General features: G+C 39.8%; 1 protein-coding gene across 8 annotated transcripts in view; it reads left to right on the top strand.

The window, feature by feature from the left end:
* TENM2 (teneurin transmembrane protein 2) overlaps positions 1-26,429 on the top strand; it is a 1,550,877-nt gene that overhangs the window by 886,677 nt on the left and 637,771 nt on the right. For 2 of the 8 annotated variants that reach the window (XM_066591125.1, XM_066591120.1), the window contains exon 4: positions 22,170-22,177. The exons of the other annotated variants lie outside the window; for them this stretch is intronic. In XM_066591125.1, the coding sequence (XP_066447222.1) occupies positions 22,170-22,177 (8 nt within the window). The remainder of the gene's footprint in view (positions 1-22,169; positions 22,178-26,429) is intronic. 8 annotated transcript variants of the gene reach the window in all.

Below are 26,429 nucleotides of genomic sequence, written 5' to 3'. Positions count from 1 at the left end.
GCAGACTACAGCTGATTGGAGGATGCTCATATCCCTAAGATTCTGCCGACCAAGTTATTTTAGGGGACTCTTTTAGCAGAATGTGAATTAAAGGTGTAAAACAGTGGCAGGATCAACAGATGTATGTTTTAGACAGAAGAAAATTACAATTTGAAATAAAATATGAACATGGGGCAGATAAAGGACAAAGAAAATAATAATAATAATCTTTATTTGTATAGCGCCAACTTATTCCGCAACTTATTCCAACTAATCCTTAATTGAGTTCAACAGGGTATATGGAATATAAGTGGTAATGGTTCTCTGCTTTCCATTGCATAACCCAAATCAAGAAAGAATGGGAAGAGCTCACACTGGCTATCGCATGACTTTATTTACAAGCATTACAGAAAATGGATATTGTCCTCTCTTCCAGTTACATGTGGAGAATGTAACTTGGGGCTTATTCGCATGAGCATATATCGGACGCGTTTTCACAGCCGGCCAATATACGTGACCATCTGATGCATTGGATACTACTGCATTAGTTCAGATAGCCGATTTTTGGGTGTGAAAAAATGGTCGGCCAGAAAATATAGCGCATACTGTGCGCATTCCGGTCGGCCGTTTTTACGACAGCTGAAAAATATAGTTCTGGAACTATCCTCCAGCTGGTATATGACGGTCGGTTCTTATAGACTTTTATGGGAGCCTTTGGGAGCTGCTGAAAAAAGGAGTTGGGAGGGAGTTTAGCAGCTGCTCTGCTAAACTCTCTCCCCCTTCTTCCCCTTCTCCGCCCCCTGCTGGCTGTTGGCGCAAAGGGACGGGCGGAGTTTAGTACACTAGCTCCCACCCCGTCCCACCCTTTGCTGGCAAGAGGCGGAGAGGGGGCCTGAAGGAGGAGGGAGTTTAGCAGAGCTAAACTCTTTCCCCCGCCCAGCGTTATCTGGGCTGGGTGTATACTCTCCTCACCCGGGCCATCTGAACAGGCGTATAAATGGGAGATGCAGCCGTGACTCGGTCATGGCTGCCTCTCGTTCTTTTGATTTTTGCCCGTGCTGCGGCCGTAACGCGATCGACCAAAAATCACAGCGCCTGTGTGAATGAGCCCCTAGTCTGTTTGCTCAAGGACCTACAAATGAATGAGATTGTGTGGTTAATTTTACTTCCATACTTCTGTATTTGTAACTCCGCATATTTAATATAGTAATATCCCACTTAGTAATAAACCTCATGCTAGAACAATAGTAAATGTCTGGATGCCTCACTCCTGCTACATGTATACAATGAGGAAGATTTATTAGTGTTGTCTAATATTTAGGAAATTGTCAGTCAGAAGATGTGCCAAATGTATTACTGAGGGGCATACTGTGTGATAGATTTGGCACACGCTAAGCATTTCTCTTCTTTATGCCACCTCCTAAGAGGTATTCTTTAAACTAATATTTTGCACCATAAACGTGCATTTTCTGACTCGACAACATCACAACGCCTTTTTGAAAAGTGTTGAGCATGGAGAAAACAACTCGTGTTTTTGGCTTATTCTACTGATAAATTAGTTTTAAATGATTTACTCCAATGTAATGGAGCCACTCATGGCAGACTTCTGGCACAGCAACAATAATAAATCTGCCTCAGTATGTTAAACTTGGATTCTGGATTTTCAGATCAAAATATATATATCTTCGGGTAGGTTTAAGGGGTTTTCCCATTACTTAAAATTGCTCCACATCCACTCTGTACTTCCTGGTTGCTGCTGACTAGAACCTGTGACTGTTGCAGCCAATCACCAGGAGTGACCCTCTATAGCCAGTGATTGGCTGCAGCAGTCACATGTCCTGATCAGCAGCAACCAGGAAGTACAGAGTGGATCTGGAGCAATTTTAAGTATCAAGAAAACCCCCTTAAAGGAAATATATAAATCACAACATCACTTACCTAAAATGACTCATTTGTTGTTTGCAGTGCTGTACTTTATCATAATGCACTTTCCTACATACTGGTCATTAGACAATATTATGGCCATCTGCCCTTTTTAAACTTGTCGATTACATAAATGGGTCCTCACAAATCTGGTATTACTAATACATTGCTCACATGAGAAAGGGAAATATATAGTGGTGTTGGTAGATGTTTTACATTTCAACTCCATAGTTTATCATTAAAATGCACAGACTGTTCTTTTTGGAGCTGTACATGAAGGAGCACAAAGTATAAAATATATGCAACCAAGAGGCCAGTAACTTTTCTCTTAGTAACCCCTTATTCTTTCCTCCCTCCTCATAAACCTTAGATCAATCGTATAGCTGACTGTGAGACAAGTGACTACAACAGGCGCCCTGCCCCGCTGCTCTGTTTACATGCATTAAGCGATCAGCCACTCTACGCTCCACCTATTTGCAAAGTCCAGTCATAAGCCTGCTGACAATACTTGCTTTAATATTGATCACACTATTCATTGTATCTTAGAACACAAGGTTTCCATCAAAGTCAATCAGTCTTTCTTGCAAACACCACTGTTTTACGTTTAGACGGCCTTCACACAAACTCTGTTTCCCTGAAAATAATCCCTAGCCTAATTTCTAGGGATGCTTGGAATATTAGCCCTACTTTGAAAATAAGCCCTAGTTACACCACATAAAAATATGTTACCCAGCAGGCCCTGTCCAGGTACCTTCTGCTGCTCTTTAGGTTCAGCGAGGTTCCCGCAGTCCTCAGCTGCTCATACAACATGAATCTCACCTCCAGGAAGCGATGGCAGCGATTGGTTTTTCAACTGCTGTTCAGCCAATCAATGCAGCACTGGATGAACGAATGTGATGGCTGTGATTGGCCACGGCTCAGCCAATTCATAAATCCCGCCTCTGCAACGCAATGGCTGTTGATTGGTTCTTCAAACGCTGATCAGCTGATCAATGCAGCGTTGGATAAACCAATCACAGCCATCACATTGGTACATACAGCACTGCATTAATTGGCTGAGCAGTGGTGGAAGAACCAATCACTTCCTGGAGGGGGATTTATGAATCTTGTAACCAGGAAGTGATGTACAAGCGGCTGAGGACTGCGGGAACCGTGCCCAAACCTCTATAGAGCAGCAGGAGGGACCTAGACCAAGCCTGCTAGGTAATGTATAATAAGACCATCCCCAAAAATAAGACCTAGTGCAGAATTGCTGCAGAAGTCCTGAAACTTTTACAGTAGAAGTCCAGAAATCATCTTTCCTAGGTGGGGAAATTTTCGTAATGAATCTTTAAATTTTAATGAATTTTTGAAAAATGCTGCCTATTCTAAATCCGCAGCATGTTTATTTATGCAGCAGATTTCCGTTGTAGAATTCAAAATACAAGGATTAAATTTCACAACCATTTCGCAATTACAAACGCAGCCAAATCCATACCATCAGGCCACCCTCACACAGGGCGCTATTTACAGTGTTTAGCGCGCTGTTTGAAACGTTGTAAAACACCTATATTGATTTTTATTAGAGCCTCTCAGACGAGTGTTAGAAATGGTGCGATTTTTTTTTAACGCTGTTCGCTTTATTTTCAGTGATTTTTAATGCACCTCATCACCCATTGCAATGATAGGTGTGTTAAAAAATCCCGCTGAACACGTTTGAAAGCACCATTCGAGAAAACTGTAAAACGCAGCGTTTTTACAGATGCCTGTGAGAGCAGCTTCAGGCCTTGTTCACACGACTGTATATACGCAGCTATTGTAGCCGCGTTAAAATATCTGAAGCATTAGTTTCCGATGTATTCATTCAGATGAGCGATGTTTAGGCATGTAAAAAGATTGTGCCGGCAAAAATAGCAAAATGACAACATATTACATACGGCACGTGAAATATAGGTCTTGCCCTATCTTTTGCCGAGATTTACTTTAAACTCCCATACATTTCTATGGGAGATGAAAAAAAGGGAGGGGGAGGGAGTTTAGCTGCATCCAACGCGAGGAAAAGAAGACAGGTGGCTCTATATAATAATATCTTTCTTTATATAGCGCCAACATATTCCACAGCGCTTGCAGATATATACAGATCTATATAAGCATTAGTAGTCATTCCGAGGATTTCCGCCGACTGAGGGATTTCCGCGCTGCAGCATATTTTGTCGCTGATATGCCGCAGCTGCCCGTGTGAATATATGAGAAAACCCTAATTAAGATCAGGACTTGATCTCGGCTATTCTTCATTCATGTGATTTGTAGCCACGATTGTCCAAGTGTAAGAATGCATACGGTCGTGTGAAGGAGGCCATTAGGTGTCGGTTTGGCCACCGCACTCTGTGGTCCTCCATTGCATTATGCCTGTAGTAATTTTGCGATGTGTGAGTGTACCCTTGGACGTTTGCCTTTATAAACCTGATTAAGAAACGAGTAGAGCTAGGGAATAGAGGTGAGCATACTGCAGGCTATCAGATTGCTCATAGGTAGCGGCATATATACTTTGCAACAAAATAACTGACACCAATTTACAGCATCAAGGTTTTAATTATAATATTTTAAAGTGAAGGAAAATGTAAAAAAAAAAACATGTAAGTGCTACAAACAAATTGTGCTGATTTGCATCATATTTCACGTTTTTATTTAGACTATAATGTTATGCAGAGACAGCAGAAGTGTGACTTCAATTACTTGTATACTAATGCAGATGATATTTTCATGTTTTTACTTTTCTGTTATTATTTTTGTTCTTTTTTCCTTCAAATTACATTGAAATGCATCTTCCTTTTAAAGTATAGTTGTTATTAAAAAAAAACAAAAAACTTCTGAGTTTTCATGGAAACTTTCTATGAGCCTGTCTTTGGCTAGCAAGTGAGCCAGGGCTCCGCTGAGCGCTTCTGCCTCGTTGTTTGAGTGATTGGTGGAGGTCTGAGAACCTAAATCGCCATTGATTAAAAGTTATTTCAAAAGTTATTTGGCCAATACATTTACGCAGGTCTATCAAGTTCCACGTTTCTTAATCACACATCATTAATTGCTAGATTAACCCCTTAACTGCCCATATGCCTTTTTATGGCATCCTTTGAAGGGCTTTATTCTGATGCGATCACCTTTTTACGGTGCTGCATCAGAAGGTCTCGCATGCCTGGGGAAGTGAATGATGAGCTGTTAGATAACGGGCTGGCACTTGGAGACTGGAGAAACCTCTGATCCCTGCTGTTTAACCCTTTGCATACTGTGGTCATTACAACCACTGCATGTAGAAGGCTGAAAGAGGAATGGGGTTCCCTATGTCAACCATCGTACCCTATGATGTGATTGAGGGGTCACGATGGGTTGCTATGGCACCCAGAGGCTTGAATATGGCCTCTGGGTCTGCCAGCTACAGTGGCATGTGAGGCACAGCCTCTGGCTGAGCTTCATATGCTTTATAATACACTGCTATGCTGAAGTAGAACAGTCTATTATAACAATGATAAAAGATAGTGATATTGAAGTTCCTAGTGGGACAAAAATAAAAAGTAAAAAAAAAAAAAAGAAATAAAAACATCAAGACTTCACTGTTCTCCTTTACTATGAAAAAAAATCTGGTATTGCTGAATTTGTAATAATGACCCGTAAAAAGGTTAGTACATTATTTAACTTGCATAGTTCATGCCATGAAAAAGAAAGTGAAAAGGGCTAATTTTGCCCATCTCACCTTAAAATAAATGGAATAGAAAGTGATCACATGTCGTATGGATCTTCAAATGGTACCATTAAAAAGTTCAACTCATCATGGAAAAAACCAAAAACACAGCACCATTGACAAATAAAGAAGATGGTCTTGGAATGCAGCCATTAAAATAGTACATTTTCTTAAAGTTTGAAAAAGTTGCAAAAAACACCTATGAAAATGTGTTATTGACATAATCGTACTGACCTTCAGAATTATTTTAACATATTATTTATACCGCCTGGTGAACAACATTAAAAATAAAAAAAAAACATGCCAGAATTGCAGATTTTGTTAATCTTGCCTCTAGAAAAAAATGGATTAAAAAGCAATCAAAATGTTATATGTTCCCAAGAATTGGATAAATGAAGAGTCAAGTTCATCTCACACAAAAGAAACCTTTATAGAGCTCTGTTGATGGAAAAATAAAAAATGCTAGTGCTCTTGGAAAGCCGCAACACAAAAGCAAATCTTAAAAAAAAAAGAAAAAAAGGGTTTTAGTGTACAAAAATAGCAAAACATAAAAAACTGTATAAACTTAGAATCGTGCTGACCCTGAGAATAATGTTAGCACATTGTTTATTTTGAATGCAGAACACCGTAAAACTGAAATCCCAAATAACAAATGGTGGAATTTCTTCTTTTTTCCAATTCCCATAGAAAAGCAAGTAATAAAAGTTATGCCATACATTATATGTACCCCAAAACGAATAAAAAATACAACTTTTCCTGCAGAAAAACAAACCTAAAGAATCCTTGCCTTTCTGCTACATGCAATGTCCCCAGGTTCTTCGCACAATCTTTGCAAATAATATATAATTTGTACATTTTTCATATTGCCCCCACACATATTTATACATTTAAGTGAGATCTCCTTTAGGGCTCGTTCACACGAGCGTGCTTTTCACGCTCTACTAGCATCACACAAAGAAATCACAACACTTGGGAGAAAATAGCGTGAACGGGCGATTTTCCATTTATTAAATCTCAAGCTTAATTAGCAGGGAAATTGGCCACTAACACGATCGGAAGCTGTGTGGTGTGTGTTATCCAGCTCCCATAGGAGTCTATGGAGACTCCAACACATTACACACCAAAGATAGGTAAAGTCCTATCTTTCTCGCAGCATGAACCTTAGATGTGAGCTTTGCACACGCATGTTCTGTCTTTGTTAGGTTTTTGCATGTCTAAAATTCCTTCATGTGAACGCTTCCATAGGAAACCATTGGTTCTATTAGATGCTATCTTTTCATGCGCCTATATTGCGCTTAGACCACGCTCATGTGAACGAGCCCTTACTATGTATGTTTTCCGAACTAAACAAGTCCTCTTTTTCTAGCCTCTCATTATAAGAGAGACCTCCCATCTCATTTAATGAACTAGTCAACTGCCTATAAACCTTCTTCTTTACCTCTTCTATGTCCTTTTTACAATGCAGAGCCCAAGACTGAATCCCATACAGTATTTGAGATGAGGTCTTTCAAGGGATTTATAGAAGAGTGATAAGCAATTCCAAAGATGGAACTTCTCATATTTCTATATAAACCACAACATGGAGAGTCCCTTAACTATTGATTTTACTGCTAACACTAGCAAATTAATTCTTGTGCCTCAGAAGAAGTGATTTGTCATGTTGACTATTGCTTTAAAACAATGCATTGTTCTCTGACACTTTACAGCAACAAGTGGTTATCCAGTTGTGAACTACTGATTGCCTATCCTCAGGATGGATCATCAATAGTTGATTAGCAGGGGTCTCCCGCCTGGGCCCCCACTGATGAGCTGTCTGCTGGACCAGTTTACTAATTAATGCAGGAAACGGACAGCTCCATTCACACTGTAGTGGCCAAGCTTGGTATTACAGACTACGTTCCAATTGAAGTGAATGGGTGTAATATGTACCAAGACTGGCTACTGCAGTGGGAATACAGCTATCTGCTACCTGCAGATATCAGTTCAGCGCATGAATACATAGCTCTGGTGCAGTGTTCCTGGGTGGTAGACCCCAGCCAATTTTCCATTGATGGCTGCTGTAAGGGGGGCCATTAGTAGTTTATGCCTGGACAACACCTTTAATCATCAGAACTCAGATCTGATGATTCCTACATAAGAGTATATAAGATATTGAGAATATATCTGACCTGAGAAACTTTCTTTCATGGTGTAAGATGCACTTCCTTGTGACTTGGGAATAGCCGTAATATAGTTAGTTACTTTAGGGAATGACATAACTAATTGCCCACCTGTAAGAATGGCCTATGCCAGTTTCCCATAAAAGATGATGGCATATTAGAATCTCTACTTCTTCATTATGGGCAGCACCTACTGAATAAGGCTAGGGTTCGAGTGCTTCCATTCCTACTTAGAATGGTTACCATAACATTATGACATCTGCCTATTGTTATCTTTTCTGGAAAATCACTTTCCTTCTCTTTTATCTTATTTGACCCATTTGTAGCTAGTGTATAGTATTGTTCATCAACTGCCAAAGAAACAGCCAGGCAAATCTCTTACATTCCTTGCTTGAAGCTTCCTAATAAAGCAGAAAACTATTCTCTGTATTGTGCTGTATGACTCTTTGTAAAAGGTGAAAATCTAACCTTCTGCACGTCTGACTTTGAATACCATATAATAACAGTACCGATGTCATAGCTGGATCTGTGTTTTTATCCATTCAACAGCTTAGCCTGTCACTTTTTTAATGATATGAAATAACGTTTCATTTGATTTCAGTATCATATCTATCTTAATCTGTATGAGATTTTGCGTAGCGTTTTAGTTGACAGGCACTCTCTAAAAAGGGTACATCTGAAATGCATTTCAATTACATAAAAAGGTAGAATGTATTCATGTAAATTAATATTATTCAGCACTGAATGCTCTGTAATGGATACGAGGTTTAGTCTGAACATTACTATTATCATGGTGGAATCGGTAGTTAGCACAAAGGCAAATTTTCTTAATTCAGTCCTTGAGCTATGGATTGATTGTATGCTTATAGTTCATTTCATTCTAGGACACTCTATTGTGGTTGTCAAGTCTCAAATCTCCATTACGATAAAAAATCAATACAGTATATATAGTTTTTATGCACAAGTACTATATATAGCTTATTCTTACAGTAGCTACGAGGATGTATTTTTAAGGGCTAGTTCCCAGCTCAATTTGCTCTACTGGTCCTTGGTCCATCATTCAGCAGTAGTGATGAAAGCAAGTTGACCCAGTGCCTCCTTCTTAAGTACCCATACAGGTATAAACTAATTATCATGCTATTGTATGGAGAGTAGCTCTTCAGTATAGCACGTTTGTCATGGATTACAAATTGCCATCTTTCTGTCAGAAGGTCGTATTTGGGTTAAAAGGGTTTTCTAGGGATATACTATTGATGACTTATCCTTAGTATAAGTGATCAAGAGTTGTTTGGCTGGGCTGTGCTGCTTAGGACACCAGTTGATAAACTGATTGGGTGGTGATCAATACATATGAGTACAGAGCGGAAGCTGCTGCTCCAACTCCTGTGTAGTGGTCAGCACTTGTAACTACAGGTGCAACTTCCATTGATTTTAATGAGTGGTAACTGCCGTTACAAGCACTGGCCACTAGACAGGTCAGAGCAGCAGCTTCCGCTCCGTACCCTTGTGTATAGAAGGTTTGACAGCGGGCGTTTAATCTGCTGATCAGCTGGGGTCTAAGGTGGTGCGACCCAGCCAGCAATCAACTGTTAATGACTTATCCAGATGATAGGTCATGAATAAGGATGAGCGAGCGTACTCGGAAAAGCACTACTCGCTCGAGTAATTTGCTTTATCCGAGTATCGCTGTGCTCGTCCCTGAAGATTCGGGTGCTGGCATGGAGCGGGGAGCTGCAGGGGAGAGCGGGGAAGAACGGAGGGGAGATCTTTCTCTCCCTCTCTCCCGCCCGCTCTCCCCTGCTCCCCGCTGCGACTCACCTGTCAGCCGCAGCGGCACCCGAATCTTCAGGGACGAGTACAGCGATACTCGGATAAAGCAAATTACTCGAGCGAGTAGTGCTTTTCCGAGTACGCTCGCTCATCTCTAGTCATGAATAGTATTTCCTTGGAAAACCCCTTTAAGAAGGCCCCTGTGTAGTGGTAAATTTAAAGTTTGGGGCAGCAAGAATAATATGGGTTTGGTTTTCATGATTTTAGCTTCTTACCTAATTCCTGTGAAGGAAAAAGGCTACAGCATTCTCAACAATTGTGATTTGTGTTTTCAACTTTGTGGCATCCGTTTCGGGAGACTTCAATATGTCACTGCAAACATTGCCCCTGTTACACAGTAAGGTCCATGAAGAAATTGTTCTGCCAAGCTTGGTAGGAAAACACATGTCTGACTTGCACAGGACAATGACTTCAATCACACTGAACACCTTTTTGCATGAATTAAAGCACTAACGTGTAGCCAGACTTGATCTTCTATCAGCAGTCCCCAAACATGTTAATGACTGAATGGAAACAATCCTCAATAGCCATTTTCCAAAATCTTGTGAAAACCCTTCTTCGAATAGTCCAGGCTATTCTAGTAAAGAAAATGGAGTTATCAAGTTTATATTATTGTGTATGGTTTTGGAATGTTAAACATATGTATGTGATCAGGTGTCTACATTTGGTTGTGTACTGCAATATATACAGTCCTGTGTAAAAGTTTTAGGCAGGTGTGGAAAAAATGCTACAAAGTAAGAATGCTTTCAAAAATAGAAGTGTTAATAATTTTTTTTGTTAATTAGCTAAACGCTAAGTGAATGAACAAAAGAGAAATGTCAATCACATCAGTATTTGGTGTGACTGCAATCTGCCTTCAAAATATCATAAATTCTTCTAGGTACTCTTGAACATAGTTTTTGAAGTAACTCTGCATGTAGGTTGTTCCAAACACATTGAAGAACCAACCACAGATCTTCTGTGGATGTAGGCGTGCTCAAATCTTTCTGTCTATTCCTGTAAGCCCAGACAAACTGGATGATATTGAGATCAGGGCTTTGTGTGGCTATATCATCGCTTCCAGGACTCCTTGTTCTTCTTTACACCGAAGATAGTTGGTAATGACTTTGGCTTGATGTTTGGGGTTGTTGTCCTGCTGCAGAATAAATTTGGAGTCACCTTGTAATTTTTGAAAACATTCTGACTTTGCAGCATAATTTTTTCCACACCTGCTAAAACTTTTTCACAGTACTGTAGATACAAAGTCTGTGGAAATATACAGCTTATCAGGCAAGATTAAGTCAGCGTTTATGTACATATTCTATAGAAATGTCAATACAGTACTGTGTGCTCTATTTATAAATAATGACCCTGCTCATGTATGTAGAATGTCTATACTGGCATGGTTAATCCTGTTACACAATAGGAAGGACTGTTTGATGTCTCTTATGGTTAAGATATTTTAGTTTAGAATAGGATCATGTCCATTTTCTTGGGCCAATAACAAGCCGTATACCTATTATTGGGATTCTAAGTTGGTTCTATATTAAAGCGAACTGTAGCCGAGATCAGTAAATGAAATGGAGGAAAAATGTTAATAAAGATTGGAAAAAGATTTGATTGAGAACAAGGAGAAAAATTTCAGTCCTTGACCTGTTAGGTGTCCTAATCAGGAATAATAACCAGCTTTGTGCCATGTAATCCTCCAATGATCTCCACTTAGGTGGACTAAATATTTTAAAGAAACAAAAATGAACCTCCAAGCCTTAGAGCTCATTCACATAAGCATTTAGTTTGCGTTCTCTGTTTTCTGAGCAGAAAGACGAGATTAAAGCAGAATGAAGTTATTCCATTTTTACCACCATTGACTTCAATGGGGTTTTTAAAATCTAGAAAGCCGACCAAACATTTTCCATTTTCTTCTGCTCTGTTAGGTTTCTGTTTTTTAATTAGAACAAATGTTGTAGGCTGCAGCGCTATTTGTTTAGTTTAAAAACCGGAAACCTAACAGAACAGAAGCAAACAGAAAACAGAAAACTTTCCTTTGACTTCCCCATTTTTGAAAACCCAATGAAATCAATGGTGGTAAAAACAGAACCTTTTAATTCTGTCTCTTTGCCAAAAATAGAGGATAAATGCTAGTGTCAATATAGATCGTAAGTTGTAGTTGTATCTCCTCTCACAACTGCTTGAACATGGAAATCAACTCCAAGAGTTAAAGGCCTTGATACTTTACTAAATTCCATATGAAATTATAATTCTGCAAAAATATCTTTTCCTAAGACTCTGTTGTGCCTTCTCTTTATTACTCCTAGAAATGAAGAATCACTTGACAACTGGGTGTTAACTGTTGGGACGTCTCTGCTTATTGACGTTGCAGCACAGTGTACTGATGAAGCGCTTTGACTAGGGAATGGTAACAGCCCGTTGTCAACTTAAGGCCCATTTACACGGAACAATGATTGCTCAAAAAATGCTCAAAACACCAGTTTGAGTGACAGTTTTGAGCGATCATCTTTGCATAACTCTAAGTAGCTAATTAGCTACTTAAGATTAAATGCCGGTAGAGCGGGATACCGCCGCGATAGCTCCAAGAACAATGCAGCTGTTTTGTGTATGGAAACAGCTGCGTTGTTCTCAGAGCTTTCAGCTGGTGTCCGGCTGAGAACTGCCAGCAAGATACCAGCTGAAAGAATACTATCAGCGCCGTCCGCTGAGAAAATCAGTGTGCGGTGCTGATAACAGTCATCGGTGATTTCTAGCTTGCTAGAAATCACCGATGAACAAATAGTGCATGAAAAGTGCACAATGGCCACGTGTTTAGACGCAACGGTTATCGCTCAAAGGATGGCTTTTGAGTGATCGTTGTGTCTGAAATGGGCCTTTATTCTCAAATATTTTGGAGGAACAGCACAATGCACGATTGTAGGAAAAGGCACTTCTAAATTGTTATATTCAGCGGTATGCTACTTACTGAAATAGACATGTCAGGAGAGCTGACAGGTCCCCTTTAAGAGTTCAGTTAACTTACCTTGAGACACTGTGGACTAATGTTTGTTCCCTTTTAGAGTACAACACAGAGATGCTCCGATAGCTCAACAAGTCACAAGTTACCATGGTTTCGGTGATCCTGTGTTTGCAAAGAAAAATGAATAAATAATTATAGGGATGCATAAATCGCTTCTATGTCATTTTAGTTTTGTCTTGGGCATAATGCTGTGTCTTAGTCAGAATGATTATACCCCAGGTCACTATAATCTTCAATTTACTGTTCATGTCAAATATTTAGAATTATTCACACTTTGGGTTGAGCTATCTTACACAAACAGCAGTTAATACATGTAATAATAATGAACTGTATATCACTAATGAATAATGATCCTGTTAATCAATCGTAGAGAAAATAATGTCCCCGTTTTCGTCCATGCCCTGAAAAAAAACTTGTATACATATATACTACAGGACCATGGACAAAGAAATCTGACGGAAAAACATCTCCATTGTGTCTGTATGTTCTCTTGGTGTTTCCTTCAGATCCTCCATATTTCCTCCCACACTCCAAAAACTAATTGACAGGTTAATTGGCTTTCTATAATGTTGACCCTTGTGTGTGAGAGAGGGATGTTAGGGTTAAGAGCCCCATTGGTGTGGACTGATGGAGGTGATGATAATCTCTGTATTGCACTTTGGAAAAAAGTTGCTCCAATATAAACAACTGGAAATAAAAACAAGTACTCAAGAACATTCGTCTACAAAACTTCCAAAATGCATTAATCCGAATGGCTCGAAAATCAATGAATCTTAAGTCTATTTCTCACAGGTCGATAGTCTGTGAAGCAACTGCATGAGCACTGACGGCACTGCTAAAGTTGTTAGCACTCGTGCAGTGCTTTCACACTGAAAGACTTGCTGGCCACTCTCGGGCTTCTCGTGTACTTCTCGCTCCCCGCTCTGAGCCTCCTATGGGAAGCGCTGTGTGGGGAGCTTTCAGACAGCACAAGAAGTGAGCGAGTGCTAACAACAAGTGAGTGATAGTTTCACTTTCACGCGTAACGATTATCGCTCACTTCGGTTGTTTGGCTGAATTTTGAGCAATAATTGTTGCGTGTAAAAGGGCCTTTAGTTTTTAATCACCCTTTGGGCTTACTGCTTTATATGTTATGTAGGGTGTAGAGAAAAATACTGATCCAGTGCTATATCTCAGTACTAGTGTTGTATATTGAAATAACAATGGCGTACTTGAATAGAAAGTTATAGATGCTCTGCACAATGGTATGATGCATGGTCCCTGGGGGACCCGGAACATGGATTTCAATTTTGTGTTATAGACCCTGTAAGAAATAGAGATTAAAACCTAACTACAAAGTTGAAGAATAGCATGTGAGAAGCAGAAGTCGTCTTTCTGAAGCACTTTAAGTCCTGTGGGACCGCTGCTATGACTGAAGTAAGGAAAATGTACTCGAAATGGCCTCCTCCTTAGATACGTGCATAGAGCTGTCGTTGGCTTTCCTTACTTCAGTTATAGCAGCGGTCCCACAGGAAAGCAGATATCTGCTTCTCACATGCTACTCTTCAACTTTGGAATTTCTTTTCACATTTCCTTACAGGGGCCACAACACAAAATTGAAACCCATGTTTTGGGGCCCACAAGGGTCCATACTTCATACCAAAGAATCATAGAGTTGGAAAGGACCTCCAGGGCCCTTGCACCATACCATAGTGTAGCAAATCCATGCCTTCCCATTCAACCATGCTATTGTTTCAATCTAGAACACCAGTATTGAGATATAGCACTGGATCGGTCTTTTTTGATTACATCCTTTATTTCAAGGGACCTTTACGTATTATTACATGATCTATAAATTAGTGTAGTCTGCAATATCTGAGGAATGTAAGAAATCCATAATATAAATGAGGACAATGAAAAGTATAAAACTGTGAGTTGCTTCCCTTCCAGATCTCAACTTAGACGCTATAATATGAATTTCTGTGTATTATAGCATCATCTGAAGATAGATTATCTCTATGAGATCTAATCATTGTATAATATATATGATAAATGCATGAAGAGAACAAAAAATATTACTGAATGTCATTTTCTCTGATGAATCTGGAGCTGAATTAATTAAGATAAATTATGCCCTAGCTTTTTATAGCAATTAAATAATCTGACTGTAATAAGAACAATTACAATGGCAGTACTGATGTAAAATCTGCACAAATGGGTTTTGTCACTTTCCCATTCTCTGTAATATTTTAGAATTCTTCAAGCAGACACTATTATAGTCTTGAGGAGAAGAGCAATGTAGAGCAAAAAATTGTCTAACCTCTTTCTAATTGTTAGGGAAAGACTCTTAAATTAATCAAGTTGTCCCCATTGCCTGCTTCTTCATTTTAAACCAAGCATTAGACATCTTTATATAGTGTATGTAAGATTCGAAATCGAGAAAAAATACTGGGAAAATTATGAAACCTAGCCTTTCAGACATTTTGACTCAAAATGGCCACTGGGGCATATTTTTGCTCATCAGTCCATATTATTGTTTTGTACAACTTGTAGTTATTAAACAGGTATTATCAAAGGGTCGTGATATTATCCAAGTGCCACGTTAATTGCATCTTGGAGCACAACATAGGTGTGGTGTTTTTGTGCCATTATTCCCATTGGCTACCATATAATGGGGGTTGAATAGTCCTTGGCTTCATACACAGGAAATGAACAAGAGTGATGTTTTTTTTTTTTCTAATTTCATACAGATCCTTAATTCTCATGTGTGTCCACCTAGTGGAGTGGTGTGTCACTAAGGAACCCAAAGCAGTTCACAGACACAGGTCTGACTTATGTCTCATTTAGACTTGTGTATTGTAACCATGTTTAAAGGGTTTGTCCCATGAAAAGTTTTTATTTCACATCCAGTATCTGATTGGTGGGGGTGTTGCAGGTGGTTGGTAAGTGTATGGTGCAGAAATTTTTCACTGAGGCAGTTAACGTCTATAGGACTATTCAACTAAGACCCTTCTCAGTTATAGACAATTAAAATGCAAAACCTTATTAAGCTTGATTAAAATAATTACTGGGCCAACAAAAACAGACAAACAGAAAAAGAGACAGCAAGCATATATCCCCCACAGCTCACTATATTGATTGGAGCCGGATAGGTCACTACTATCTGTATAGGGATATTGCTTGTATCGGCTTGCCTCGTGCAGAGTTTCTTGTGGCAACCCAAAGTCAATGGAGACTTCAGACTGGATTTATCCATACATAGAGGGTCAGTGTATGATGTCCACAACAGCTCTGTTATGTGAAAAATGAAGCAATTCAGATAGATAGTAAAATTCCTTCTGATCAAAAAACTGGCAGTAAGTAGAGATTAAATAATACTCTGCTCAAATGGTGTGAGGTAGCCAGACTAGCAAAGAGGCCTGTCTGGTTACTCAAAAAATGAGTTCAAAGTTCCCACAGGGGTGCAGGGTATATAATGCCTCACTGTTGGAGATGTGAGAAGATCGAACAATTGTTTTTGATAAGCTGATCCCATTAGTAATTGTTCAAGGTTCGACGCGTTTCTATGTCTAATACAGACACTTCATCAGAAACCCTTAAAGCAATCACACCAGTCCCAATGTTGAAATACACAGTACAGGCTTAGGTAACTCGCCTGACCAGCTAGTGTGTACAATGTATCAGGGTGTTAGGGACCTAGTGCTACAGCCATGGCTGCACAAAGCAGCTTGGAGCTGTTAATTCACTTAGGTCACAATGACCTATCCGGTTCCAATCAATATAGTGAGTAGAGATGAACGCGTATACTCGCTAAGGCTAACTACTTGAGCGAGTAGTGCCTTAGTCGAGTATCTGCCCGCTCGTGTCTAAAGATTCGGCTGCCAGCGCGGGTGACAGGCGTGTTGCGGCGGTGAGCCGGGGGGAGAGAGGGATCTCCCCTCCGTTCCTCCCCCGCTCTCCCCCACCGCTCCCCGCCCCCCATCGGTACGCGAATCTTTAGACACGAGCTGGCAGATACTCGACTAAGACACTACTCGCTCAAGTAGTTAGCCTTAGCGAGTATACTCGCTCATCTCTAATAGTGAGCTGTGAGAGATATATGCTTGCTGTCTCTTTTTCTGTTTATCAGTTTTTGTTGGCCCAGTAATTATTTTAATCAAGCTTAATAAAGTTTTGCATTTTAATGGTCTATAACTGTGAAGGGTATGGTGCAGCAGTGCACAAGGATGAAGGACCTGCGATGACATCACCATCGTGATCAGGTGCGAAGCTTAGAGATCACATTACTGTTACATCATCATAGGTCCTGTGAGCACACGGATGCTGTCAGGCTCTGTGTTTTATATATACTTTAGAACCTGCAATGATGTCACCATCATAATCGGGCGGAGCATGTGAAGCACTCACATACGCACTCACAGACAAGTGGTCATTTGCACTTTGATTCTAGGTCCAACATCCACTCTCCTTGTAGCTCTACTGAACTGACTTTACAGCACCATAAGGATTTGTAATGCAGTGTGTTTTGTTCAGTAGGCCCACAGGGGTCTGGGTATCACACCCATCGTATAGATCCCCTTAAACATCGGTACAGTATATCTGTCTGAATGATACCTCATGCAAGATATTCATTGCTTACTGCATTAAAGCAACTCTTCTGTGTGTTGTCCCTGCTTTTTGAGAAGACAGCAGTGCAATTATACCATAAGGACAATTTTCTTGATAATCAGCTTGCATGTACGAGAACATATTCTTCTGAAGAGTTCTTGCAAGAAGCAACAGAGTCTAAAAAATACAGTTTAATCCTGAAAAAGCAAACAAAGTGGAACGTCTTTGTAGCTGATTATGTGCTTAAAAAAATTATTTTAAACCATATAAGTAGTGACTGTCATTAGTGAGCTCTCTAAAATAAAACAAAACAATAATGTCAATATGTTTAAGTAGCACCTGACGTGGTACAGTAAGCTCGTGGTTTAATTAATTTTTTTTCTGCACTACAAAAGTCTTATGCTTTAGTCATTATGATTAGGATTCATCAAGCAGCAATACTCATCTACTCAAAGGAAACTTGGGCTGCTGGCATCTGTCTCTAATTGCCTACTGCTGCATAATCCCTGTATTTTACTAGTAAATCTAAGCCTTTTTAGCTTTTTTTAGGTACCTTTCGCAATATGTGATGCATCTGCTCCATTCCTTACAATCATACAGTTGGAATATACAAATATACGGAGATCCATTATGTGGTTGAAGGGTCATCCATTGTTAATGATGTTCACATGACGTGTATTTTCGTTGCAGACATTTTCTGTGTCTCGTCAATGTAATTAAGTATACATAGTAAGTGTATTTCAGGTGGTGCAGTTAAAGGGGATTACGGTTTTAGCATATGAAGACTTTGCATTATGAAAAGTTTTTCAATTTTCCAATCTACTCGGTCTATCAATTCCTATCTGATTGTAGTCGCTCAGTAGAACACTTCATTGTGTACTACAAGTGTCATCACATCTGTAAAAGGTCAGTCTTTTCAAATACCGCATTATTCATCTCATTGAGGGAGAACTCTAATAAAAAAATAATGCTGGAATTGGTTTTATGGTTGGCCCTTCCAACCCCAAAAACTCAAAAGTTCTGTTTACCCTAAAATGGTAACAATGATCCACTCGGCTTGACCCACAAAAAGCAAACCCTCAACCAATAAAAAAAATCAAGGCGTTTTTTTTTTTTTTTTTAAAAAGTCGAAGCATAAACTATATAAATCCGGTATTTCCGTTAGAGTAGTAACCGGTAGAATAAAGTGAGCATGTCATTTTTACTAAGCCAGGTATTAATGCACAACAGGTTTTTTTTTGCCATTACACCCCACTTAGTCTTTTATGTTACATTAAGTAATACCATTAAAAAATAAAAATTTTTAATGGTATTTATTTTAAAAAAATTAAATGTGCAAAAAACTAGCCCTCATATTGCTGTTGTCGAAAAATAAAAAAATTATACTACTTGAAAGGCAGTGATGAAAAAACAAAAGCTCTAAATATGGCTGGGTTAACTCCCAGAGGTAAATACGGTCCTTATTGAATGACTGGAAGCAGAGGTCTGAAAAATCACGAGGAATTGATGCAGAAAACTGTAGAATTTTTCAGTAAAAAATTAATAAGCCTTTTTTCTTTTTTTTACTGAAACCAGGAGCTCCCTTTATAATCCATTAGGAATGTTTTATATAAAGTATTATAGTAATGTTTTTAAACAAAAATGTCACCTAAAGCCTCAGGGATATTCACTCCTTTTTACACAAATTCTAGTTCCCACGTCACTTGGGCTCCCGGTCTGTCTCATGTCCCTCCTGACTCACTCAATGGCTGATCATTTGACCACAGGGAGGGACAAGGAATGATTCCATCTACCTGGTGACATCTGCCCACTGCTTTCTAACAGGTGGCAACCTATACAGGGACCCGCAGTGTCTTCATCTTGACCAGCAGATGTGATCAGAGTGGTTGTTGACTTCTGCTATGCTTTGGCAATGGTTTATGACGATGGATGGTGAAGTGAATGTTTAGGTGCAGCTAAGGTGTTCTACCAAGCCCCTCGTACCTTACAATAGTGTAAACTCCATGTACTAGATTCTTCACACAGAGACACAGCACAATGACAACATTTCCACCAAGACTTTATGATGTATTTTCCACAGCGGTTTGTGATTATTTTACTTACTGTCCTTTTTACTGTGACTGATCTAAAATATAATGGAAGTCTGTCAACAAAACTCATTATAACAAGACGAAATAGCTCCCTGTCCCACAACTATGCAGCCTGTAAATCCCAGATGGAAGAGTGAAAGTGGCAAACACTTAAAATTGTTTACCTGGGTTATCAGGGTCAGATAATTTGGGGCATGCTGCTTCTTTCATGCTGCCCTCCCTCAAATTGCAAGGGAAGAATAGTGGAAAAAGCAATCCCATAGTTGAGCACTCTTTCAGTGTTAGACATATCTGCAGACTGATTGAATTTTTGACAGAGGAAATGTATATATTCGCTCACTGTGCTTTTTCTAAATTTTTTGTGTCTCTGGGTGGTTTTAGTTTTGACTTGTAACTTTTACAGCATTTTAGCAAGGAAAGAAAAAGAAAGGAAAAGTACTATAAATGTAAATGTAAAATATACAGCACATTCTGTCTTTTTGAAATTGTTGGTGTGAAAGAACCCAACAGTTCTTTATTTAAACAAGGTCTGCTTCAACCTTGATTGACTTGCAGTAAATTGCCTGGTATGAGAGGCAAAAGGAAGTGGATAGAAAAATGGCAATCACAACCAAATGTATCCTGTGTATGAATGACAGGTACCAGAGATGTGCTGGAGTAAGATAAATTGGCACGAGTGGCCTCTCCTGACAGCTTCGGAGATGGGAAATTGTTCTAGTTAATTCATGGCTAAATCCTTGTCATTTATGGTCAAGAACCACCTAATTGCATAAACAAAATTAAGATTCCTTTCCGACATTTTGATACTTCTGTTGTCAGGCATAATTATTATAATAAAAGGAAAGGTTTAGGAGATTTCTTATTATGAATGCAAATTGAAATCAACTCTCTGGAAGACTCTATTTTATGTCACTGAGCATGAGCAACCTATTAATTTCAAAACAATATTCCACCCATAGGCTGCGAGATGCTCATTAGCATATCTCTCCTATCTGTCTTGGAATGCATTTTGTTTTGCTTAGGTGCGTAGGCAAGCATCCCGCCTATAACCTCATCTCTGGTTTATTACTACGACTCATTATCTAGAGTATTATTTTACAAGCTCACAATAATATGATGGGTCAGTGGAAAGGAAGTGGTGGATCTCAAAAATGACTTCTAACCCTGATGAAAGTGGATGTGCTGTTAGCACTGGTTCGAAAGATCAACTAATAAAATAGATGAGAAAAAGAATGAGGACTGTATTGTCTCCCATCTGGAATGGCAGTATAAACATAGACCAAGAATGAGCAGCGCTGCCTAGGAATACGGGTTCAGATTAGTTTAATACAAAGTACTAGAATAGATGCAGCTTCTTTTACACATAGTAGCATTTCTCATTAACGCTATCATACCCTGTGACGTTCCTTGAAATGTTGCCAGTACTCGGTCTCAGTAAGCCCTGTGGACATTACAAGTGATGTGGTTGGAATGAGGAATATTCTCCTCCACACATAATAATGGGATAAGCATGGAGCTAGATCATGTCCTCCTTAGCCTTATACAAGCACACTAGTGAGTTGTCAGTACAGATTTATTTAATAGCTGTGAGTGGCACACACCAAGCAGGGAACACAAGGAGAAATACCACATGTAATGTATCAGAATAAGACCACCAATGGTCATATCCATTCATTCTTGCTTCTTTTGTTAACAATTTTCCTTTAAGACTTTGATCTAAGTATATTGCAACAGGGTGTTTGATTTCACCGCTGTCTATAGAAGGTATAGGTCGTTTTTCAATGCAGAGGTTAAAGCTATACCTTTGACATGAATGGTTTTTGGCTTTCACCAAATGCTTTGTAGGTATAATGCAATCTTAGGTACAGATTTAGCAAAGCGTAAGTTGACTTTTACCGCGTTATGATAACTTTCTGTGCCACAGTTTGTTTCCCTTTCAAGCGTCTTAGAGTGGGTTTTGTTGTAATAAGAAGAGTAATATAGCTTTTGAATGGCTTAAAATCATATAATAAATAAACTTTGTATGGCGCCAACTTATTCTGTAGCGCTTAAAATAAGATAACTGGCCTCAGAAAGTTATCATAGTCAAGTTAAATATTGCTGCATCTGATCATATTAAAAGCTAAGCAGTTTACTGAGGAAGCTTTCCTTATCCATAAAGAAGTTAGCACTGTAAGCTTGATTGGAGTTCAGGCTCAGACTGGCCAAAAGGGAAACCGGCGAATCCCCCGGAGGGCCTGAGTGAGGAGTGGGCCACCAGCTGTCCACACGAATGGCACATGAAACCATAAGCCACTGCACTACATAGTGATAGGCAATGTACAGCATTCTCAAACAGGTAATATTTGCATATAAGTATTCAGTGGGGCCCTAGAATGAATTCTACAAGTGAGGCCTAGCTGCCCCAGTCCAACACTGCTGGAGATAATTTTATTTATATTGTATTTGTAGGTTGCGTTGTAAAGGTCTGAAAGGTGGTGGATCTAGGACTCCTATCCTGTCAATCAAAATAGCTGACTAGCTCCGGTATTTACAGAATACAGTTAAAGAGATTGACATGTAGATTGATGTGCACATGCTCCACCTGCCTTCTCCTCCTCCTTTCTTTCCCAGCCACTGTTTCGACTGACATAACTGGTCTCTAGGGTGGCTTGTTCACCAGATAGATAAAGATACTTCAGTTGGGACCCACACCTATCAGGTGTTTATGACATCCTCTATGGATAGGCCATATATGTCTATGATTGAATATCTCTTAAAATATGAAATATTTTTGACAACATACATATTTATGCATCTAATACATTGTATATGCTACTGATTTTCAAGCAGTTTGCCTACAATAAACATTACCAATCCACAGTGTAGATGATAAATGTTAGAATGCTGGGTCCCCAGTCATCAATAGTGCGAGGGTTCCTCGGTACCTGCACAACTATAGTCAGGAGAAGTCTTTTATTGAGCGGTAATTGAGAATGTGTGCTGCCACTTTATACATATTCTGCAAGAATTATGGAAGCAGCCAAACCGAGAGCTTTGAATACACATGACGCATGTTTATAGTGGGGTAAACCCTTTGAAGTAATAACTGACAAGTATTAAAGAGTCTGTGTGTATGAAACTGCTCTGAGTGATGGTCCCCAGCCTAAGTCTTGTACAAGCATGACTGATAAATATGCAGTTCCCTTCTACACAGTAGTCAAACTACCCTTTAAGTGTTTTCAGATGTAAGTTTGGGTTGGCCACTGGTTAAAATCTTTGAATATACTGCTGATAGCAATGTATCCAGTTGTATTTATTCTACTAGATATCATGTAGCACATGAGATATTTTATGTGACTCTACCAATGGAAAGTACACAGCTTCATCTCTGCTTTTCCAGTCGAAGGAAGCTGAAAACTCTTAAGCATGTTTGATTGATAGTGGAATAGGGAATTTAATCTGTGACTATCATTTTAATAAAACATTGCAGTTATACAGTATTTATCTGCATTCACAAATGTTTTTAGAGGCTTATATTGGTTTTCCTTTCAAGAAATTCACTTGCCGGAGAAACATTTCATTTCTAGACAACTCTGCATTTTCCATGTACATCGCTGAGAATTTGATCTTACCCCCTTACCACTATCTTCTAGTTATCCCGTTGCATGCCTTTCGCTAATTGTTACCTATTTTGTAGGAAGTAGTACTATTAAATACCACAAAGACAAGCAGCAGCACAAAGCAAATGCACAGAACACATTTGTGGAAAAATGCACCGTTCCCAGTGGAGACTTTCATTTCGCTACTTAGAAATGAGGTTGACTGGAGTAGGTCAAAGCTTTGCTGGGGAATATTTGCCAAGGCTTAAAATTCTTTGCTTTAATCAGGAAGTAAAATAAGTGGATAAAAATAGAAAATAAACTTTTTTACATTTGAAACAGACAAGATTATCTTAATTGCTAGAACTCTCGACAAACATTCACCCCCTATGTCTTTTCAGTTTAAACAAAGCAGGAGTCAAATAAATTGAAAATGGCTAGGTTTATTAAGCTTAATAATTTCTTCCCATCTTTCTTCACAGATGCATAATTCTCTATTAGCACCCAAATCCCAGGAGATCCGCACAGGATTTTCTGCCAGTTATTAATGAAAAGGATATTTCCAAGAAAGTTGGCATTGTTCAGATTTAAAAAAATGTTTGGAATTTCTAGCGTTTAGAGGAGAAACTATTGAAATGTTAGTTTTGAATTTTCCAGTATAATTCTAGAACTTTGTGTGTAAATTCAAGGAGTTATTAGTGACACCTAGTTGTAGTGCAGTCTGTTACAGTTGTAAAATAATAAATGGAACTAGACTCATCTGCTTCGTGCCCCCACTACTTTGTTTCCCGGGCCGCTCTGGTCCTCTCCAACTTCTGCATACTTCTGGGCTGCATGGTCATGTTCTGTCTAAGCTCACGACTGCTGGGGCCAATTACTGACCTTGACTTTGGTTTTGCTATTAATTGATCTCAGAGCTTAAGGCCCATTGACATGGAGTGATGATCGCTCAAAAATCGCTCAAATAAGCGATCGTTCAAGCGATAATCATTGCGACTAAAAGCGTGCCCATCGTGCACTTTTCGTGCACTGCTAGCTGATCGTTAAATTCAGTCCAACCTACAAATCGTTGTTCAGCCTTATGAGCAGTTCTCTACGGGGAGTGCTGATAGCATTGTTTCCCACTGGAGAACAAAGGATCTGAGCGCAGATAATAGCCTGGAGCTATTAACTGCATTAAGGTAAGGCTTCATTTGCACACTTAATTGCTATTAAAGGGGTTGTCCCGCGGCAGCAAGTGGGTCTATACACTTCTGTATGGCCATATTAATGCACTTTGTAATGTACATTGTGCATTAATTATGAGCCATACAGAAGTTATCAAAAGTTTTATACTTACCTGCTCCGTTGCTGGCGTCCTCGTCTCCATGGTGCCGACTAATTTTCGGCCTCCGATGGCCAAATTAGCCGCGCTTGCGCAGTCCGGGTCTTCTGCTGTATTCAATGGAGCCGCTCGTGCAGAATGCCGGCTCCGTGTAGCTCCGCCCCATCACGTGCCGATTCCAGCCAATCAGGAGGCTGGAATCGGCAATGGACCGCACGGAAGAGCTGCGGTCCACGGACGGAGCAGACCCCGGCGGCCATCTTCAGCAGGTGAGTATGAAGACGCCGGACCGCCGGGATTCAGGTAAGCACTCTCCGGTTTGTTTTTTTAACCCCTGCATCGGGGTTGTCTCGCGCCGAACGGGGGGGGGGGGGAGGGTTAAAAAAAAAAAAAACCCGTTTCGGCGCCAGACAACCCCTTTAAGTAGCTGAGTAGCTACTTAATAGTTTATGCAAAATAATCGCCCAAAGCTGTCACTCAAACTGTCGTTTGAGCGATCTTTGAGTGATCATCGACGGGTGTAAATGGGCCCTAACAAACTTAGACTGGAGGCCAGAGTGGTAAAAAAAAAAGTACCACCACCTGACAACCCCTTTAAACTCACCAAAGGAAATTCATAAAAACTGTTTAACGGTCTGTGTTGCTCTCAGCACAGCTCTCATTCAGACTACATACCAATGCCGTTTTACACTACGGTATGTAGCAGAGTTCCATTGGGATCATCAAAAACTGCATCCAAATGGAACCACAGGCTTTCATTACTAAAAATGAGACCGAAGCTCCAAGCTTTGGTCTCCATATCAGCAATTATCAATAGTCAATTTTTAACAATGAAAGCTTATGCTTCTGTCCAGGGTTCCATTTGGACGCTATTTTTGGTAATCTGAACACACCCCCGGCAAAGCGTCCTTTGATGTAATGCAAAGCGTTGTGTGAATATAGCCTTATAGTGCTCTGGCAAAATAATTGCTGTGTTGTGATTGGTTTCTATGGTGGGCATAAAAAACAGTTTTTATGTTAGAGAGGTTTTTTTTTATAAATATTCCCCCAAAATATTAGTTTAATGTTTCCAACCTTGACCAGTGAGTGTCTGGCTACCGAGACCCCTGCTGATCTGCAGAATAGGCTGATTATAGTCCATTTCACCCATATTTTAGTCTCTCCTTGTTAGAATGATTGTGAGTCATGGATCTGTAACCACATTCTTCTATAGCTTCCATTAAATAAGAGGTTGTACAGCTCCTTGCACACATATGTATTCCCATGGTATAGCTCTACAAACAAACCTTGTGTAGTCTGATTCTGCAGCCACATTAACCCTTTCCAATCCAATTTGTATCCTGGTTTTCCGAGGGGGTTTACTCTTTTTCTGCCATTATACAACGGCGCTATCTGCTGGCTAAAGCCAGTACTGCATGAGGTGACACATTGGATAGGCTCCGACAGCAGAGAGGCTGGCAATATACAGTAGGAGAACCCTGATGGATGTCTTCTAACATCGGAGCGGTATAGCTTTAAATCATAATGTCTTCAGACGTCAGACAGTGGATGGGAAAGGGTTAACATTCGTTTGTCCCTTTCTTCGTTCTTACCGTTTACATTTTGGGCTTTTGAGATGGATTGATGGGAGTACCCAGATTACAGAGGGTTTATTTGTAGCATTATTATAGAAATATCCATAGGTCTGTATAGGAACTTTGGACCCAACGTAATTGATTTCTAAGTGATATTATATGCAAGGTTGCACTTGAAGTAACAAACACAAAAGTGTTACAAAGTTAGAGTTAAGAGCCGGCCGATATGCAATGTGCTGGGTGTTGGCATGTGGGACTAAAACATCAGGTATTGGGATCGGCAGAGGTCCCCGGGTTCAGACACACCTCTATCAAGGTTCTAGAATTTATAATCTATCAATACTCTAGAGAACATTAGGGTTAGAAAACCTTTTTGATTCTGTAGAACCCCTGGGACATGTTTACACTTCGTGAAAATACTGCAGGTTTTTAGCAGCTGACAATTCCACAGCATTTCCGCATCAAAATCCGCACCATTAGTGTGAATTTGACTGTGGATGCGCAGCTGATTTCAGCCTGCACTGCGCTCCTCTTACATCACGATACCGCACCCTGCTTTACCTAGAGCGCTGCAGTCATGTGATATGGAAATGGGGTCTCATGAATGCTGGCGGTGGCGCTCAGTAGCAGTTGCCAGCTCTGGGTACAGCAGTGTTATAGTAT

Source organism: Eleutherodactylus coqui, chromosome 2 (genome assembly GCF_035609145.1).
Source record: "Eleutherodactylus coqui strain aEleCoq1 chromosome 2, aEleCoq1.hap1, whole genome shotgun sequence".
In the NCBI taxonomy this organism is placed as follows: Eukaryota; Metazoa; Chordata; class Amphibia; order Anura; family Eleutherodactylidae; genus Eleutherodactylus; species Eleutherodactylus coqui.
The sequence above is the reverse complement of the archived record's forward strand: the minus strand, read 5'-3'. Positions and strand labels throughout refer to the sequence as shown.